This window comes from Leptonychotes weddellii, chromosome 15, assembly GCF_054177405.1.
Source record: "Leptonychotes weddellii isolate Sample4059 chromosome 15, ASM5417740v2, whole genome shotgun sequence".
NCBI lineage: Eukaryota > Metazoa > Chordata > Mammalia > Carnivora > Phocidae > Leptonychotes > Leptonychotes weddellii.
The window spans coordinates 36,539,417-36,558,439 of record NC_138383.1 but is presented as its reverse complement, the minus strand read 5'-3'; the positions used below and the strand labels follow the sequence as shown (position 1 = coordinate 36,558,439).

Genomic DNA, 19,023 nt, shown 5'->3' with positions numbered 1-19,023 from the left:
ATTTTATTTATTTATTTGACAGAGAGAGACACAGCGAGAGAGGGAACACAAGCAGGGGGAGTGGGAGAGGGAGAAGCAGGCTTCCCGCTGAGCAGGGAGCCCGATGCGGGGCTCGATCCCAGGACCCTGGGATCATGACCTGAGCCGAAGGCAGACGCTTAACGACTGAGCCACCCAGGCGCCCCAAGTCATTGGTTTTGATGAAATTTTTTGTGCTTAACATGATTTGACTTTTCTTCCCCAATTTTTTTTATGTGGTAAAATACATATAAAATTTACTGTTTTAACCATTTTTAAGTGTAAAGTTCAGTGGTGTTAAATACATTTATAATGTTGGGGCACCTGGGTGGCTCATTTGGCTAGGCGACTGCCTTCGGCTCAGGTCATGATCCTGGAGTCCCGGGATCGAGTCCCGCATCGGGCTCCCTGCTCAGCGGGGAGCCTGCTTCTCCCTCTGACCCTCCCCCCTCTCATGTACTCTCTCTCTCTCTCTCATTCTCACTCTCTCAAATAAATAAATAAATCTTAAAAAAAAATACATTTATAATGTTGTTCATCACTACCATCCATCTCCATGACTCTTCATCTTGTGAAACTGAAATTCTACCCATTAAACAATAACTCCCCACCTCCCCTTTCCAGTCCTTGACAACCACCATTGTACTTTCTCTGTCTCTATAATTTTGACAATTCTTAAGTACCTCATATACGTGGAATCATATAGCATTTGTCTTTTTGTGACTGGCTTATTTCACTTTCTATAATCTCTTCAAGGTTTATCTGTGTTGTATCTTTTTATTTTTCTTAAGAGAGGGAAGGAGAGGGAGAAAGGGAGAGGGAAAGAGAGAGAGAGAGAGAGGCAGGCAGGGGGAGAGGCAGAGAGAGAATCTTAAGCAGACTCTGTGTACAATGCAGAGCCCAATGCAGGGCTTTATCTCACAACCCTGAGATCATGACCTGAGCCAAAATCAAGTCAGATGCTTAACCAACTGAGCCACCCAGGCGCCCCTAGCATCTTCCTTTTTAAGAGTGAATTCCATTGTGTGTGTATATATATATACCACATATTGCTTATCCATTCATCTACCAATGGATATTTGGGTTGCTTCCATATTTTAGCTCTTGTGAATAAGACCATATGAACATGGGTATACAAATCTTTTCCAGACCCTGCTTTCAGTTCTTTTGGGTATATATCCAGAAGTGGAATTGCTGGATCATATAGTAATTCTATTTTTAATTTTTTGAGGAATTGTGCTTGACATATTTGCCACAGTACCATTATACCATTTGACATACCCCCAGCAGTGCACAAGGGATCCAATTTCAGCACATCCTTGTCAACACCTGGTACTTTCTCTTTTTTTTTGATAGCCATCCTAATGGGTGTGAGGTAGGACAGGATTTAATTTTAACCTAGCTTGCTTTTCTGGCCTCAGGCCTGCAGGTCTGGCAAATGTGCATATAACTCATTTGGCTTTGGAGAATTTGGGTGGTTTGGGCCAGGAGAGAGTCATATATGTCTTCTACCCTGGGAGATCCCTCAAGCTATTCCAGGCAGTGGAAGTTTGGATAGTAAGTATAACTACTTGCATCATAGAGATCTGTGACCCAGTTGGCTAGGAGTTAAAGGTACCTGTATCTCTGTCTTCAGGTAAAGAATATCGAGGAGCACCGGCAGCGTAGTCTGGATTCTGTGCAGGAGCTGATGGAGAGCGGGCAGGCAGTGGGAGGCATGGTTACCACCACCACAGGTCAGCTTTCCCTTATTCTACATCATGTGGTTAGGAGCAGATGTGCATTTTCTTACATACTCTAAGATTAACATATGCTGGAGTAGGACCATTTTGTGTTAGGCTAGGTTGAAAACAAGTGTCTGGAGTTCCCTAGACATCACACATAGCCAGAAGGCTCTTACAGTACCTCTATTGAGAATGTCTCTTATCTCTTTCCCATCTCTTTCCAGATTGGAACCAGCCAGCTGAGGCGCAACAAGCCCAGCAAGTCCAGCGGATCATTTCACGCTGTAGCTGCCGAATGTACTATATTAGTTACAGCCATGACATTGATCCTGAGCTGGCAACTCAGATTAAACCACCTGAGGTCCATGAGAACCAGGAAAAGGAAGATCTCCTAAAGAAACAGGAAGGTATTCAGGGCTTGAAAGGCTTTTAGAAGGGGACTAGGGAACTTGTGAAAGTAGTTACTTTCTTAGTGCTTTTAAGTCAGTAGTGTTATTAGAAGTCCCACTGTGTACTGGCATTAATGGTTTCACTTTGCTCTGCATAATGTAAGTTCTGCTATAAGAGAATAAACTGTATTTTTGGAGGGAACTGGGATGAATGGGTATTATTTGATTCTAAAATAAGCAAACATATTTCTCCCGTGAGCATCTCTCACTAATCCGTTTTATGGGGTTAACTAACAGGAATGGTTCCAAATACAGGTTAGAAGATGGGGTAGATATTTAGAGAGAACCTTGAGTTTCTTACTTGCCTGCTAACAATTACGTAGGGGCTGTGGATACCTTTACCCTTATTCATCATGAGCTGGAAATCTCCACCAACCCGGCTCAGTATGCCATGATCCTGGACATTGTCAACAACCTGCTGCTCCATGTAGAACCTAAGCGGAAGGTGAGCATGGGCCCTTATAGAATGCCAGTTAGCCTCACAGGAACCCACAGACCTTGTGCTTTATTCAGTGAGAAAAGCCATGCTTCAAACTGAAAAAGGACCTTGTGGTTGGTTATATCCTCTGTTAGTCAATAGCAGCTGTTGAAATTTCACTTACCTAGGAAAGGTCTGAGTGTTCCAGAGACTGTAGCGCTTGTTTACTTCGTTGTTTTTCTTAGTCAGTTCTCAGTCACTTTGATACCTCTAAAAACAGTAAGTAGTCCCCACTATCACCTCCATCCCTACCCTGTGGGACTGGCTTACTGTGAAATCTTTACTACTTCTGCATGGGCCTGCCTCTTAGACTTGCTACTAATGGTGACAAATACAGGTAAGCTTTCCAGAAGAGATCCATATTCCTTGTTACTTTCTCTGTTTCACTTTACTGCAGGACTTGTCTATTAAAAAATCTTGTTCATTTCCTTTTCCATTCATTCAGGAGCACAGTGAGAAGAAGCAGCGGGTGAGGTTCCAGCTTGAGATCTCTAGCAATCCTGAGGAACAGCGCAGCAGCATATTACATTTGCAGGAGGCTGTGCGGCAGCATGTGGCTCAGATACGGCAGCTGGAAAAGCAGATATATTCTATTATGAAGGTAGTTATCAGAGCAGTCTGAGAAGAGGGTGTTCTCCTAGGACAAAGGAGCTCTCCTCTCAGTTTCTCCTGCCCTGGCTCCCTAGTCTTTGCAGGATGACAGCAAGAACGAGAACCTGCTTGACCTGAACCAAAAGCTTCAGTTGCAGCTAAACCAGGAGAAGGCCAATCTACAGCTAGAAAGCGAAGAGCTTAATATCCTCATCAGGTGCCACAGCATTCTTTCTCTGCCTTTTCCAGTGCCCCACCTAGGGTTGATTTCTCTTCCTTGCCCGTGTTATGATAGTCTTTAGGTCTAGTGTGCATCATCAAAGGCTGATGTAGATTTGGGTACTTCCTGAATGAGCCTAGCTGGACTTGGCCAAAAGACTGAGAATAGAAGAGCCCTTCCTTTGGCTCTTCATTAGAGTACCTCCTAGGAAAGGAGAAAACCAGATAGTTTGGAAAGATCACTTTTGTGGTCTTGCTACATGCAGGTGAACTGAAAATAAAAGGTCTTGAAGTTGATCAGTAAGGAGCACCATTGCAGATACAATTGTAGGGGTTTGTTAGTGGGCAGAGACTACTTTATTAGCTGTGGGGGCTGCCTGGCTGGCTCAGTCAGTAGAGCATGCCACTCTTGATCTCAGGATCATGAGTTCAAGCCCCACGTTGGGTGTAGAGCTTACTTAAAAAAAAAAAAAGGCAGCAGCAGCCGTGGAACTAAAAGATGGGATTTATTCTCCCAGGCCCCAGGTGTGGGAGCAATGAATCTAGTGGAAAAAATTTAGGGAATACCTGTTCCAAAATAGGTCCATCTCTGGGTTTACTTCCTGCATCATTCTAGAGCATCCCACCCCACCCTAACCCAAATGCTGTTACCCTTATTGGCTTTGGTCCTCCTGTCCATTTATAGGTGTTTTAAGGACTTCCAGTTGCAACAAGCCAATAAGATGGAGTTGCGAAAGCAACAAGAAGATGTGAGTGTGGTACGTCGCACTGAGTTTTACTTTGCTCAGGCACGATGGCGCTTGACAGAGGAAGATGGACAGCTAGGAATTGCTGAACTGGAGCTGCAGCGGTTCCTCTACAGCAAGGTATCGGGTATATACAGTCATACAAAGGCAGCTGTATTGAGAGGCACTGACCTATCTCAGGAGTCTTAACTTACAGAAAGAGATACAAACAGACTAATTATTATATGATTACTGATGACGGTATTGATGATGATAGACATTAGCATAGTTCCCCTTAGAACAATCATTTGTAGTATGAAATAACACAGATCTAGATGAGCTTGATCAAATGCTTCTTTCATTGAATAAGATTATCCCTAGAAATATGGCCCAGAGGGAAGTAATCTTCCAAGTCCAGCTTGGAATAAAACTGTTAATTCTATACTGACATTCAGCTTTCCTGCAATAAATAGCCAATGGCATGGAGGAGAGGACATGATTCATTATTCCACACCCTTTCCCTCTGGGAGTTTGGAAATATGTGAGACCATTTCTGAATATCACAGTGACTGGGAAGTGCTACTGGCACTCAGTGCCCTCGCCAGTAGTGCCCATGAGAAACACTGGATTAAAGGTTGAATTGATTGTATGAAATTGAAAGGGATACCAAAGGTTGGGATTAAACATATGGAGAACCTGAAAATAGGACATGTAGCAATTCTCTAGCAAGCTCCTGAGAAAGGCTTATTATAGCATATGGGGTCGGGGGGTGGGAAATCTTTTTATAGGTGAATAAGTCTGATGACACAGCAGAACATCTTCTGGAGTTGGGCTGGTTCACTATGAACAACCTTCTCCCCAATGCGGTCTATAAGGCAAGTCTTATTTCCCCATTCCTGCCCCATTCTCATGCTTCCTAACACAGGGCATTTGTAAGATTTCACTTATTTCAGAGAGAGAGAATGAGAGAGAGGAGGGGCAGAGGGAGAGGAAAAGAGAGAATCCCAACCAGACTCTGTGATCAGCATGGAGCCCGACACAGGGCTAGATCTTATGACCCTGAGATCGTGACCTGAGCGGAAATCAAGAGTTGGATGCTTAACTAAGCCACCCAGCCACCCCCTAACACAGGGCATTTGTAAGGGCCCTTCCACATAAATCCAGTGTGGGAAGCAGTGTGGTGATCTGAGAGGTTGAAAGCTTGCTCAGCTTAGCAAGACCATTGCTTTTCCTCTTAGTCTGAATGGATTTGAAAGTTGATTTATCGCTCTTTATCCTATAGGTAGTCCTGCGGCCCCAGAGCTCCTGCCAGTCTGGGCGACAGCTGGCCCTCCGCCTCTTCAGCAAAGTCCGGCCCCCTGTTGGGGGTATTTCTGTTAAGGAACACTTTGAGGTTAGTATACAGTCCTTTGGGAATCCAGAAACAAAGGGCAGTCAAAAGCTATCTGTGTTATTATGCTACATTAGGGGTAGGTAAACTGAGGGATGATGTCTGAGCTTAATTGCTTCTTCAGCCTTTTTCCTCTTTAGGTAAATGTGGTGCCTCTCACCATCCAGCTGACACACCAGTTCTTCCATAGAATAATGGGTTTTTTCTTTCCTGGCCGAAGTGTGGAAGATGATGAGGTTGGAGATGAAGAAGATAAGTCCAAACTGGTGACTACTGGTGAGAACTTTTATGGTGGAGCTCCAGAAGACTGGGGTAGCAGCCCCAGAGATAGCTAAAGCTTCAGAAAGAGGATAGCAGCTGGTATTCTTGCTTTTTCATAGGAATACCAGTGGTGAAGCCTCGGCAGCTGATTGCAACAGATGATGCAGCACCACTGGGCCCTGGAAAGGGTGTGGCACAAGGCTTAAATCGGAGTTCTGGCGTCAGGAGGTCATTTCGGAAAGTACCTGAGGTACCACACATGCCCCTGATGATGTAGAGATGGGAGAGTTCTGGGGTTCTCTGTTTGGCCCAGCAGGGGATTTCTTCATTCTTTTCCAGGGATGAAAGGAGATGGAGATGTTTGGGGTCCTAAGTTTCTTCTGGTGGTTTCAGGGACTCACACTCCTTTCCTGCCTTTCCTAGCACCCTGTGGATGATATTGACAAGATGAAAGAGCGAGCTGCCATGAACAACTCCTTCATCTACATAAAGATTCCACAGGTTCCTCTGTGTGTCAGCTACAAGGTCTGCTCCTCCCTAGTACTTTCTAGAACAGCGTGGGAAGGGAACCAGATAAGACCAGAGATTAAAGTTAGACACAGCAGTCTAGTTTGTGAAGCTGGTATGTGGGGGTAATCTGTTCCCTCTGCTGCCTTCAGGAATCAGTACCATTACAGGATGAGGTAAAAGGGAAATCAGTATCTGTAAACTGCTGCTGTAGGAAAGCACTAGACTTGGACTCAGGTATTGCTTGAACTAAAAATGGCAGCTGATACATCTTTTGATTCTTCTTTTCTCTCCCCTCCCCCCACCTTGCAGGGTGAGAAGAACAGTGTGGACTGGGGTGACCTTAACCTGGTGCTGCCCTGTCTGGAGTACCACAACAATACATGGACATGGCTAGACTTTGCCATGGCTGTCAAGAGGGACAGCCGCAAAGCCCTGGTTGCCCAGGTATCCCGGCAGAGTTCGTGGCTGTTTGGTTAGCAGGGGCTGGCAAACAGATCCTGTGCTCAGGTGCATTTCATTCTAGGACATATGTAGGATAAGCAGCCTTGGAGATGGGCAGCTGAATGAAGTGAACAACTTATATCCCTACCCTCTCCATGACTTTGGTCAGATGATTAAATTAGATGTTTACTGAGTATTTCATATATGTTAACAGTTGATTTTTAGGAAACTGAGGGCTGACACAACTTCAGTTCAGAATGGGTTGTTGTTTTTTTTTTTTTAAAGATTTTATTTATTTGACAGAGAGAGACACAACGAGAGAGGGAACACAAGCAGGGGAGTGGGAGAGGGAGAAGCAGGCTCCCCGCTGAGCAGGGAGCCCGATGCGGGGCTTGATCCCAGGACCCTGAGATCATGACCTGAGCCGAAGGCAGACGCTTAACGACTGAGCCACCCAGGCACCCCCAGAATGGGTTCTAATTAGACTGTAAGCTTCTTGAAAGCAGAGATCGTTTTATAATTTGAATTGCCCCACTGTGTCTTCATGTAAGCTTAATAAATCTTTATTGACTTGGTTCACATTGATTTATTCTGCCTGTACCACTAATATTTACCTTCCTTTTTACTTCTCTCTAACCTATCAGGTAATCAAAGAGAAGTTAAGGCTGAAACCTGCAACAGGGTCTGAGGTCCGGGGAAAGCTAGAAACTAAATCAGACCTCAACATGCAACAGCAGGAAGAGGAGGAGAAAGCCCGGCTCCTCATCGGTTTAAGTGTGGGCAACAAGAACCCTGGCAAGAAGTCCATCTTTGGCAGGCGCAAGTGATCCAGCATCCAAGAGTGGCTGCAGTACAGGATCTGACTCTGGCTCAGGCCCCAGGGACTTGTGGGGTGGGAGGCATTTCCCTTTACCTATCAGGATTTGTGGGGGGTCAGGAGCCCACAGGGTACTGTGGAGAGGGGCACTGCTCTTTTAGCAGCTGGCCTGTTCCTGCAGAATACAGTGGATAATAATGCTGAGTTCTACCTCGCACTGATCAGCAGGCCAAGGCCCAGAGAGGCATCAAGAGAGCAAGACCCAGGGAATGGGCCCAGGATCAGGATCTGGTTCCATTGGGGCTAACTGAAAGGGTGGGAGGGAGAGTTCTGATCAAGTGTGATAAATTTTTATAGACCTGTATATAAATATATACATATATATTTCTAAGTGTAACTGCTCTCCCTCTGTGCTAGAAAGTTGAGGGGAGGAGCCGATCTCCTATTCCTCATTCCACTGCCTTGTATGAGAGGTATATTAGGGTTCTGGGGGGGGGAATCAGCCCCTTCTCAATCTGTGCCAAGTTCACTTGGGAAGATGGCAATAGATGCCAGGGCTGGCCATGGGTCCCCTTGGGGTATGCCCTGAAGAATGGTAAGAAAACGACTTAAAGAGAAAAAATATATATATTTTAAATTTGATTTTTTTTTTTTTTTTGGTGTGTTAAGTGCATGGGTTTCAACCTGTCCCTCCCTCCCTCCCTATCAACCCAAGACATATCCTCTAGCTACCACTCTAATGAGTATGGCCTCTTCCCTCCTCTGTGAAACTATATCACAGATACTTCCCAGCTCTGGTTTGACACTGGCCTCCTAATAGGTCTCTGCACATTTTAGTGCTGGCTATGAGCCTATTCATAACTGGGGTGGGGGGATAGGATTTGGGGATAAGGGTGGGGTTTGGCTGCATCAACTTGTATCTCTAGTCATGAACGGCAAGAAGAGGCGGGGCTCATGTGTAATGTAGCATCAGGGGCAGGAGTTGCTTATGTAACTGGGACAGCAGATTTAGCAGGAGGAGAGGAGGCAGAGGCTTTGGATGGGAACAGTAAGCTGTCGGCAGGGGCAACATGCCCCAGTGGCTGCTTCTCATAAGGTAGGCTGTGGGGCTCTGGCAGCCTGTTTAGGGGAGGTTAAGGGGGCATGGTCTTAAGGCCTGGGAACTGACTGGTGAGGAGAATGTTAGTGATGCCCACTGTGGAGGTGGAACAGGAGGCTATGCTGTGAAAATATCCCAACCCCATACCAAGAGGCACAGGCTGAATCTCCGATGCCTCAAAGGGAAAATGTCCAAATACTGCTTTCCTAGAGGATCTGAATCATATCCAGGAAATCTAGGCCTTGGCCCAAAGCAAGGGTAATGGCAATTTTGCCTGGTGCTCAAAAATGTATCCCTAAGGTTGCGACTTGAGGGTATGCTTTCTGAGATGGGCAGAACTTGTAATGCCTCAAGGGCAGAGGTTTAGAGTGGCTCATCCCTTGGTTCTCAGCAGGGTGGCAACATCCGGGGTCCCTGGGTCCGAGGCTGGAAGAGCCTCTGGTCAGGTGTGGGGACTACCAGGTCAGGTGTGGAAGAGCTGTGGGGACTACGGGGGCATCAGTGCCTACACCAGGAGCCCCTGGAGCCGGCCCTGTTGCTAAAAGAGAAGCCTCTGTCTGAGTGGCCAGTGCCTCAGTTCGTCAACCTTTTTCTGCCGGAGTTTCCCATTAGGCCCCTTAAGGGGCATCACCAGCTGAAGGTAGGTCAGTCCCTGGAAGGGGTCTCAGTCTTGGGGAGACATCTAGGAATGGCCAGAGTTTCAATTATGCTATTCTCCATTTCTCTGTACAGATTTTAGGCCTTGTGGCTAAAGGCTCCTTCGGAACGGTCCTCAAGGTGATAGACTGTGGCCAGAAAGCAGTATTTGCAGTGAAGGTAGGGACCTAGGTACTCTTCCACATCATTCTCTAGTCCCTGCCTCGAATCTTGGTTCTATAAAGGTTTGGTAGGCATAAACAACCTGTAGGAGTCATCACTCCTCTCCTTTTATAGGTGGTGCCCAAGGTAAAGGTCCTACAGAGGGACATCCTGAGGCAGTGCAAAGAGGAGGTTAGCATCCAGGTATGCACAGAGCCCAGGAATGGATCCTAGGAAGAACTAAACCACAGGTGGCAACTGTCTTGCTCTTCCTGGTTCTGCCCGCCCCCCCTCTGCTTCAACCAAAGTAGATCCTGGGAAAAGTAGTTATCAGCAGTTAATTCTAGGTCCTTCCATGGAAATCTCTCCAGCATGTCCTGATGTGTTCCTCAGTATCATGCTGGTTTTGAGATTACCAGGCAGGCAGTCCCTACTTAGTTCACCTGAACTGAGAGGTGGGGCAGCAGCTCCTTTTCTGCATAACTAGGTAAATCCTGACTTCTTGGCTCCCTTGATCCTCAATGACCTCTTTCCTAACTTCTTGTTTTCTTCATTCCTAGCGACAGATCAACCATCCTTTTGTACACGGTTTGGGGGACAGCTGGCAGGGAAAACGGCACCTCTTCATTAGTGAGTGACTGGCCTCTCATTTCCAAGAATCCTTCTATTGTACTCCCCACCTGAGATTACCCATCCCTTTGGCTTGTTTTCCCTTTGCTCTTTCCCTTCTCAGAGCACTTCTCTCCCCGAAAAGGAGAGGGAACAACGGGTGGCATCAGTTTGGGCAAGAGGCCTAAAATGCCTTGAGCTCAGGCACAGTAACCCCAAATATTGCCTAGGCTTCTGATACTTTGCAGTGTGCAGCTACTGCAGTACAGACCTTTACTCCCTGTGGTCCTCTGTTGGCTGCTTTGCTGAGGCCTCCATCCGCCTCTTTGCTGCTGAACTGGTTCTGGTGCTGTGTAAGTGAAACAAGAATGGTAATGGAAATGAGGGAAGAATTAAGAGGGAGGGGCAGAGAGAAGAGATTTGATATTAACTCTGGAGGTCAAAGAACAGGGATAGGAATGGGATGGGAACTACCAGGGAATCTGGAAAGACAGGAGAGCTTTAGCACACCCCATACTTGTTGTCATCCACAGGCTATCTCCATGATTTGGGCATCATCCATCGAGATGTGAAGGTAGAGTTAAGTGCTTTTTTCTTTGTCTGAAGTGGGGCCTCAGTAAGAAGTTCCAACAGGTCTAAGAAGGCAGTGGGGAGCTGAGAACAGCTGACCTTGGGGCCCTCAGGAGTGCTAAGGATTTGGGCAAGGGCCATCAAAGTATAGGCCTGAATGATGAATAGGGCGTCTTCCTCAGCTGGGAGGTATACATGATGAAAGAAGGTTGAAAGGAAGAGCATGACTAATAACTTATCACCTGTGATTTTTCAGATGGAGAATATCCTTCTGGATGAACGAGGTAAGTCCTTTTCTTTTCCTAGCCCCAGAATGAGAGGACCCTCAGTTTGGGAAGGAGTCATGGCTGCTGAGGGGAGGAACAGAGTGGTGCTGTTGCCTTCTCTTTCACAGGCCATCTGAAACTGACAGACTTTGGTCTGTCCCGCCACCTGGCCCAGGGAACCCGAGCCTATACTATCTGTGGCACTCTTCAATACATGGGTGAGACAGGTGCTAAAGCTGGCGGGTAAACAATGGCAGGAATCTAGCCAATTGATGTCAATGAAACTGTCTTTCAAATCTAGCCCCAGAGGTCCTGAGTGGAGGGCCTTACAACCATGCTGCTGATTGGTGGTCCCTGGGTGTCTTGCTTTTCTCTCTGGCAGCTGGGAAGGTGAGAGAATGGTAGGGATGTTGGGCAGAGAGAGGAGCTTTGCCCTGTAGTGGGAAGAAGACCTTAGGAAATCTTGCCTCATTCCTACCAAGCAATGACACCGCCCCCCCCCCCCCCAACTCAGTTCCCAGTGGCTGCAGAGAGAGATCATGTGGCCATGTTGGCAAGTGTGACCCACTATGATTTTGAGATCCCAGCTTCTCTTAACCAGGGGCTCTCACTCCTGCTCCATGAGGTAAGGGTGAACACTATTTTCCTTCTTGACTACCAAACCATTCATTCTCTCCTTTCCCTATCACTGAAGTGTTATTTCCCCATTTCTCTAATAATCTGGCTGGGATGGGGGTGTGCTCCAACTTGATCAAGTACCACCTCACCACTTGCCCTCTAACCAGCACTTTAAATTTCAGTTCTGAGTTCCTCATCCTTCAAATATCCTCCCCATCCATAACAGGTCACTTCTGAGAGAGGGCCAGTGCTACTCTCTTACCAACACAGCACCTTTATTCCCACCTTTGCTCCCAAATTAGCCTGTTTCTATCTCTTTCAAATCCTCTTTAGGATTCTTCCTGCCCTCCACAGCTTCATGAACTTCTTTTCCAGCTTTTCTGTTTAGCCCCCTTCCTATCCCAGTCCCTCATCCTTCATGATCTATTTGCCTTCAGCTCTTATGCCAGAATCCCCTCCATCGTCTGCGTTACTTGCATCACTTCCAGGTCCACCCTTTCTTTCGGGGTGTGGCCTTTGACCCAGAGCTCCTACGGAAGCAGCCAGTGAACTTTGTCATGGAGACACAAGCCACCCAGCCCAGTCCATCGGAGTCCATGCTTTTCAAGGATTTTGACTGTAACCTGGAGTCCTACCTGGTCCATCCCAGCCTTGCTTGAGCCCCTCTACTGTAGATTTGGGCCCATCTGGGAACCTGAGAATTTCCTCCACTGCCAACTCAGTATGACCACTTTGATGATCCAGTTTGTTTTTAATATGTAGCCTCTTACCATTCTGTTCTACTTGTTGGGCCAGAGTTCAAATCTTGGCCCTCCCCCTCCCCCACGAATACAACCCACCTCTCAATTCAACATGTCAGATCAGAGTGTTGACCTTTTCCTTTACTTCATTTCTCCAATGCTCATACGCTGAAGCTTTCAGCCAGAGGCTTATTCTACTTTTCCCATTCCTTGTCTCTCTGCTATATTTCCTTTACTTTTTTTTTATTTATTAGAGGGGGGAGGGGCAGAAGGAGACAGAATCTTAATCAGGCTCCATGCCCAATGCAGAGCCTGATGCGGGGCTGTCTCACAACCCTGAGATCATGATCTGAGCTGAAATAAGGAGTTGGATGCTTAAATGACTGAGCCACCCAGATGCCCCTGCCATATTTCCTTTCTTGAGCAGTAATGACACTTCATGGGGTCTCAAGGTGCTATTTATGTGTTTTTAATAGGCTTGTTAGAAGCAGTATGAATGTTTTTCAAAGGTCTCATAAGCTGGCATTTTAACCCCTAAATATGCAGCTAAAACGTACCATCTGGGGGCTCAAAGCCAGTCTGTAATAAATCTAATTTTTAAAAATTTCAAAAGTGAATCTAATAGCCTAATGTGAGGAAAAGGAACTGAAACAAATGTGGGTTAAATGCCTTTTCTAGGGCTGATAGGGATAGCTATTGAATTTTTTTCTAAAACAATCTCTTCAAAAGACAAGATTCTTAAACTGATCATTTCCCTAGATAGCCTAGGATTCAGTTTCTGATGGGCAAACCAAGGGATTAAGAGGCATGACATCAGCCTTAAGATTTAAGGTTAGATGTATTTCAAGAACCTTTTCCTTTAGTAAGGAAAATCATCTGGACCTTAAATTTGTATATATTTCTGGCCTTTACTGACTTCTTTTCATTTTTCTTTAACTGCTCAAAACCTTCATTAAAAAAATATTTATTTATGTATTTAAGTAATCTCTACACCCAATGTGGGGCTCAAACTCACAACCCCGAGATCAAGAGTCGCATGCTCTTCTGACTGAGCCAGCCAGGAGCCCTTCAAAATCTTCATTTTTATTATTCTTCAGTTATTTTTGATCTCTCTTTGCAGACCAAAGAGAGTCTGGAACAGCCTGTATACTTGTGTTTATTAATTCTGTTCCCTGGATTAAGCCAGATTTTCCCTGTACATAGCTGGCATTTTATTGGCCTCTGCAAAATTGCTTTTTCTGGATTGTACTTTGGCAATCTGTAGGAAAATCCCTATGAAATTTAATTGCTATGGATATATTGTGAAGGGTGTTCATTACAATTCATAATGTTCTGTATAAGGATGCATGGGAGAAATTTCTCCTGGACCCAGCTGTGCTTTTCCTGAATCGCTGTTTGGTTTTACCTTAAAGACACTAAATATTCAACAGACTGTATTTTTCTCTTCATATCAATGCTAGGCCACTTAGAGCCTAATTTGCAGTCCACTTCCACCAAGTGTTTAGGACTTCATGTTGTATATTTTGTATGCTAGCCACATTCTTGATTCCATCTTCCTTTTCTACCTTTATTTTCTTTTTATTATCTGCATCTTTGCAAGCCTTTTTGGAACAAGGCTGGGATATACATGAATAAATAAATGTAACATTAATCCTTTTGATTATCTCATTTGTTTCTCTTTAGATACTTTTTTAGCTTTACATTTTTTTTTTTTAAAGTTGTAGTGACCAGAACTGCATATTGGATAAAAACTCTGAATACTAGAAATAGGAATTAATGGTTTCTAAAGTAATTAAGAGTATTAGACTGGTGCTTAGATCCACCAATAACTATCTCAGAGTCTTTACACAAGTTATTTTAACTTCTCTGGATCTTAGTTTCCTATATATAGAAATGAGGGGGTTATAATCACTGGTTCTCGGTTGTCAGCGGGGGGCTTTAGAGTCCTGTGATGCTTTTTTATTTATTTATTTATTTTTTAAAGATTTTATTTATTTGAGACAGAGAGAATGAGATACAGAGAGCATGAGAGGGAGGAGGGTCAGAGGGAGAAGCAGACTCCCTGCCAAGCAGGGAGCCCGATGCGGGACTCGATCCCGGGACTCCAGGATCATGACCTGAGCCGAAGGCAGTCGCTTAACCAACTGAGCCACCCAGGCGCCCCGTGTGATGCTTTTTTAAAGGGCAGATGTAGATGATTTTATGATACTGGTCCAGTGTCTGGTCCAGTGTTAATTAATATTCAGGTCACCTAACATTATATAGTCTCTCTGGTCACAGCAGCATATTGGGTTAAGGTCTTTTGGACATGGTTGACATGTCACTAGGGTCCCTTTCTTAGGAAATATTAGGTAGCTTTGGGACCATAATCATGTAAGTGTAACTTGAATCATTTATCAAATGTGGACATTTTTAAGGTACTCTATTCATAATCAGTGGGGCACTATAGCAGTGATTCTCAGGGTAGAGTAGAGGGGGTGACCGAAAATCAATGTTTCAGAAAGTATAATTTGAAAAAGCCCCATCTTCACCCCTCAGTTTTGATATGTTCATCCCTGGAAGGCATTCTTTCCTGCCATCCTCCACCTCCATTTAGAATCACTGACCTATAAATATAATACCTTTTATTTATCCACATGAAATTCACTTAAAAATACTTTTATATACAACCTGATCTCTTTTAAGTTTAACTCTGTGCTTTTTCATTACCTAGAAGAAATCAGATATACGTATCAGTATGGATATTTTATGCTGTACTCCCTTCTAACTTTTCTAAGAATGTAAGATTAGTCTTAACACCAATGCTTATATTCTTCTAGAAAAGTGTCTTTGTAGTTCTACTCATTGTTTCTTACATCTGAGTTTCTTTACCATATATCGATTTGTTCATTTGTTCATTAATTTAGCAAATTAGTAATCACAATTCCTTAGTTACTTCTTTAAATAGAGTCTTCAATGTAAAAATCATGTCAAAGCTTTTTCAAAATAAAATCATACTCACTGCATTATTAATCCTGTTACGAGCTGAATTGTGTCTCCACTGCACTCCCCCTCCCTGCTTTCATATGTTGAAGTCCTAACCCCCAGTACTTCAGAATGTGACTGTATTTGAAGATAGTCTTTAAAGACGTAATTAAGTTAAAATGAGGTCATGTGGGTTGGCCCTAATCCAATGATTGGTGTCCTTATAAAGAAGAAATTAGGACACAGATACACAGAGGGAAGACCAAGTGAAGATACAGGGAGACAACAGCTATCTATAAGCCAATGGGAAAGCCTCAGAAGAAACCAACTCTATTGACACCTTGATCTCAGACTTCTAGCCTCCAGAATTGTGAGAAAATAAATTTCTGTTGTTTGCACCACCCAGTCTGTGGTACTTTGTTATAGCAACCCTAGCAAACTAATACAACTGCTATGATGAGTTCTAATAGATTAATCGGAATGATTATTTACAAAACATGCTACCTTACTCCCTATAGTTTGGTTTTGCTTATATTCTGTGAACATATTATTTCCATGAGTTTTGCGGTTTATGGAGCCCCACTGATTAGCAGTTGTCACACTGCCTCCTTTGTTCAGTACTCCCATCGTACACATCATACACACATACATCATTCATTGTAGCAGGGCTACTAATTCCACAGTTTCATCCTTGAGTTCACTTAGAACTGCCTGGTGCATACGTCTCAGAGTTGCTGATTTGGGTTACGTATTTGGATTTTTACAAAATAAGTAATCTCTAATCCTAAAATTAAAAATTACAAGTGTTGGGGTACCTGGCTGGTTCAGTTGGTAGAGCATGCAACTCTTGATCTTGGGATTGTAAATTCGAGCCCCACGTTAAGCATAGAGATTACTTAAAAAAAAAAAAAGTACAAGTGTTTTGAAATATTTGGACCCCTATTTCATAGCATATACAAAACTTAATTCCAGATACATTAAGAATTTAAATGTGATCGTCAAAACATTAAAAATTTTAGAACATTTGGGAGATTAGATCTACAATCAAGGGGTGGAGGAGATACCTAAACCAAGACAAAATGAAAGCACTATAAAAGAAAAACATTTACATAAAAATTTGAAGAATGACTCAATCAAGATGCTCTTAAACAACTCGACCGCATAAAAGTCTTATATGGGGACCCTTGGGTGGCTCAGTCGGTTAAACATCGGACTTCGGCCCAGGTCATGATCCCAGGATCCTGGGATCGAGTCCCACATCGGGCTCCCCCTATTTGTGCTCTCTCTCTGATAAATAAAATCTTTAAAAGTCTTATATGTAGGGGCAAAGATACCATTAATAAAGTCAATGGACAAAAACAGCTAAAAAAAATTTGTATTGTGATGACAGTTAAGGTCTATCACACAAAACTCTTACAAATTAGAACAGAAAAAATCTATTTTTTAAAAAACGGCAAGGAATATGAAGTGATAATTAATTACATCTGTATCAGTTGACGTAGAAGGCTCTATACAAGGGGCACCTGGCTGGCTCAGTTGTAGAGCATGCCACTCTTGATCTTGGGGTTATGAGTTCAAGCCCCATGTTGGGAGTAGTTTACTTTAAAAAAAAGGCTCTGTACAAGACATTGAATGAGGAAGAAAAAATGCAGAAGTGTAAGAAATGATGCCATTTTTGTAAAGAACTCAATGCCGCCTTCCCCTTCATGTGTGAGAGAACGTGAAAAAAATGGAAGGGAGAAAGGAGTAAGTACAAGTGGAGGAAAAAAAAAAAGACACTAGCCCTCAATCCAAGAGACCCCATTTGACATATTAATTTTGGGGAGAAAAATGTGTGTGTAAATAGACATACAGAATCTGTGTATGTGTATGCATATGTTACAAAGGTGTACACACTATTGAGTACCTCAGGCACGGAGAATGGAGGGGGGACGCTTTGCCTTTAATACATTTTTGCATTGCATTGTTTCACTTGCAATAACAGGTATCTATTATTTTTATAATTTGAAAAACACCAAATTTTAAAAATTATGCAAAATAACACCAACAAACATTCTATTTATGTTACCTATTTATAATGGTATTTTCCCACTCATCCACCCTTCCATATCCTTCCTGCTTTGCTACTGGAAGCACCATATCGTTTTGGCTACTCACTAGCATCTGACATACCAACTGCAACAAGGACTAAGCATTCCAATTCACACATTTCTATGATACAAGTTTTTACCAGTAGCGCTTAGTTTTGTTTTGTTTGTTTCTGCCACTCCCCACCCTTGTTTTATTTGTTGAATCTTTTTAATTGACCAGAAGTACATACACCTTGGGATACCCTCTGCTGAGTCTTGGGAAACCCCATGCTCAAGTTTGTGCTCTTACATGGTCTTTCTTCCAGTTTTCCATTCAAGCAACTGTTATCCATAGTGCCTGCCGGCTGGGACTGTTATGTTTCTAGAGCAGTGCTGTCCCATAGAAGTACAAGGTAAGCCCCATAAGTCATTTTAAATTTGCTAGTAGCCACATTGAAAAGGTAAAAAGAAACAGGTGAAATTAATTTTAATATATTTTACTTAACCTAATATACCTGAAATACAACTTCAACATGTAATCAAGATTTAAAAATTATTTTATATTCTTTTTTCCATACAAAGTCTTTGAAATCCAGTTCGTATTTTACACCTATAATACATCTCAATTTGGACTAGCCACAGTTGAAGTGCTCAGTAATCACATGTAGCTAGTGGCCATGATATCAGACCACAGGAGCTCATCACCTGAGAGCTCATTACCTGAGAGCCCTACAGTTAGTTCATGACAGATTATAGTTCCTCCTCTTTGCATGATTTCCTTTTCCAAATTCATTAAGACTTCAGAGTGTAAATAAGGTACAGTGAGTGTTGCAATGAACACACTTTTATCACAAACTCTAAATACTTACCGTTAGGCTGTTTCCAAAAATCAATTCCACCTTCAATAGCTGACTTCTCATGGAGGGTATTCAAGCCCACAGGAGAATACAGTCCTGTAGTTAGTTGGTGGTATGGGTTGAAATCTCGACTCTGCCATTTACTACCGGCGGGGTATTGGGCCAGTTTCATTAGGACTCAGTTTCTTGTCTGCAAAAGGGTGATATTTACAGCACCTACTTCACAGGTCCTTAGGAGGATTAGAGGAGTTAATACAGATAAAGTATTTGGAACAGTGCCAGATACCTAATAGATGTTTAATACTTGTTAGAGGTTGTTCCCGTAAACTTGTAGCAGGCCCTGAGGTAAGTCTCAGGAAAACACGAGAAATTCCCAAGAGGCTAAATTCCAGCTCAGGCCACCCCCAACGCAGGGCCTACGCGAGCCGACCCACCAAGCCTCGTTACAAAACGCTCCACTCACCTCTCCCTTCCGCGCTCTTTCCGGTCAAGGCTGGGGCGCCAGGTAACTAAGGCAAACCTGGGGAGACACCTGAGGCCAGGCAACCGAGACAACTTTTCTGACAGGGTCTGAGGGTCGTCCACTGGAAGCGGGAGGGACAGACTTCTTGACTCTCCAGCTACCTGGGTACCCGTCCCGAGGTGAGGCCACAAAACCGGCCTCGGGCCCGGGACGCTTCCAGCCCTCCAGCCCCCTCCTGCGCTGGCGGTGGTGGGGGTGTCGGTCGAGAGAGCTCGCGCGACCCGCGGGCCAGTGGGGGCGGGACCTCTAGTCCCCGCCCCCTTCCTTGGGCTCGAGCGGGGAGCGGA

The 19,023-nt window shown here is 44.1% G+C and overlaps 2 protein-coding genes and 1 long non-coding RNA gene across 18 annotated transcripts in view; 2 read left to right on the top strand and 1 right to left on the bottom strand.

The window, feature by feature from the left end:
* The window catches only part of BLTP2 (bridge-like lipid transfer protein family member 2), a 29,369-nt gene extending 21,104 nt beyond the window's left edge, over positions 1-8,265 (top strand). For 4 of the 10 annotated variants that reach the window (XM_031026241.2, XM_006731587.3, XM_081805432.1 and 1 more), the window contains 13 exons: positions 1,655-1,754; positions 1,967-2,149; positions 2,515-2,636; positions 3,115-3,270; positions 3,356-3,477; positions 4,165-4,345; positions 4,993-5,079; positions 5,487-5,597; positions 5,735-5,870; positions 5,975-6,105; positions 6,279-6,380; positions 6,675-6,809; positions 7,451-8,265. In XM_031026241.2, the coding sequence (XP_030882101.1) occupies positions 1,655-1,754; positions 1,967-2,149; positions 2,515-2,636; positions 3,115-3,270; positions 3,356-3,477; positions 4,165-4,345; positions 4,993-5,079; positions 5,487-5,597; positions 5,735-5,870; positions 5,975-6,105; positions 6,279-6,380; positions 6,675-6,809; positions 7,451-7,633 (1,749 nt within the window). In that variant the 3' untranslated portion in view covers positions 7,634-8,265. Of the gene's footprint in view, positions 1-1,654; positions 1,755-1,966; positions 2,150-2,514; positions 2,637-2,854; positions 2,988-3,114; positions 3,271-3,355; positions 3,478-4,164; positions 4,346-4,992; positions 5,084-5,486; positions 5,598-5,718; positions 5,871-5,974; positions 6,106-6,194; positions 6,216-6,278; positions 6,381-6,674; positions 6,810-7,450 lie in introns of those variants that run through there. The other 6 variants (XM_081805431.1, XM_081805433.1, XM_081805434.1 and 3 more) reach the window with 6 other exon arrangements.
* Positions 1-18,968, bottom strand: part of LOC115940342 (uncharacterized) — a 32,520-nt gene extending 13,552 nt beyond the window's left edge. The window contains exons 1-4 of one of the 6 annotated variants that reach the window (XR_014140582.1): positions 18,677-18,967; positions 18,226-18,403; positions 10,401-11,049; positions 793-3,240 (exon numbers count right to left, since the gene is read on the bottom strand). This is a non-coding gene — a long non-coding RNA (uncharacterized LOC115940342). Of the gene's footprint in view, positions 1-792; positions 3,241-8,454; positions 11,050-18,225; positions 18,404-18,676 lie in introns of those variants that run through there. The other 5 variants (XR_004075114.2, XR_014140584.1, XR_004075116.2 and 2 more) reach the window with 5 other exon arrangements.
* RSKR (ribosomal protein S6 kinase related) lies at positions 8,647-13,974 on the top strand. Of its 2 annotated transcripts, XM_031026247.2 has the most exons (12): positions 8,647-8,719; positions 9,114-9,362; positions 9,455-9,538; positions 9,656-9,724; positions 10,081-10,150; positions 10,378-10,482; positions 10,663-10,703; positions 10,956-10,983; positions 11,094-11,183; positions 11,267-11,355; positions 11,480-11,590; positions 12,021-13,974. In XM_031026247.2, the coding sequence occupies exons 1-12, from the start codon at positions 8,663-8,665 to the stop codon at positions 12,240-12,242; spliced, it is 1,215 nt and encodes a 404-aa protein (XP_030882107.1). In that variant the 5' UTR covers positions 8,647-8,662; the 3' UTR covers positions 12,243-13,974. The 2 variants fall into 2 exon arrangements, with proteins under 2 accessions (XP_030882107.1, XP_030882109.1); XM_031026249.2 differs by lacking the exon at positions 10,378-10,482.
* Positions 18,969-19,023: the final 55 nt, after the last annotated feature.

Coding starts and splice junctions, on each gene's coding strand:
- RSKR (XM_031026247.2), top strand. CDS start 8,663: ATGGGAACAGTAAGCTGTCGGCAGGGGCAACATGCCCCAGTGGCTGCT. Junction 9,363..9,454: donor AGGGGCATCACCAGCTGAAG/GTAGGTCAGTCC, acceptor TTCTCTGTACAG/ATTTTAGGCCTTGTGGCTAA. Junction 10,704..10,955: donor TCATCCATCGAGATGTGAAG/GTAGAGTTAAGT, acceptor GTGATTTTTCAG/ATGGAGAATATCCTTCTGGA.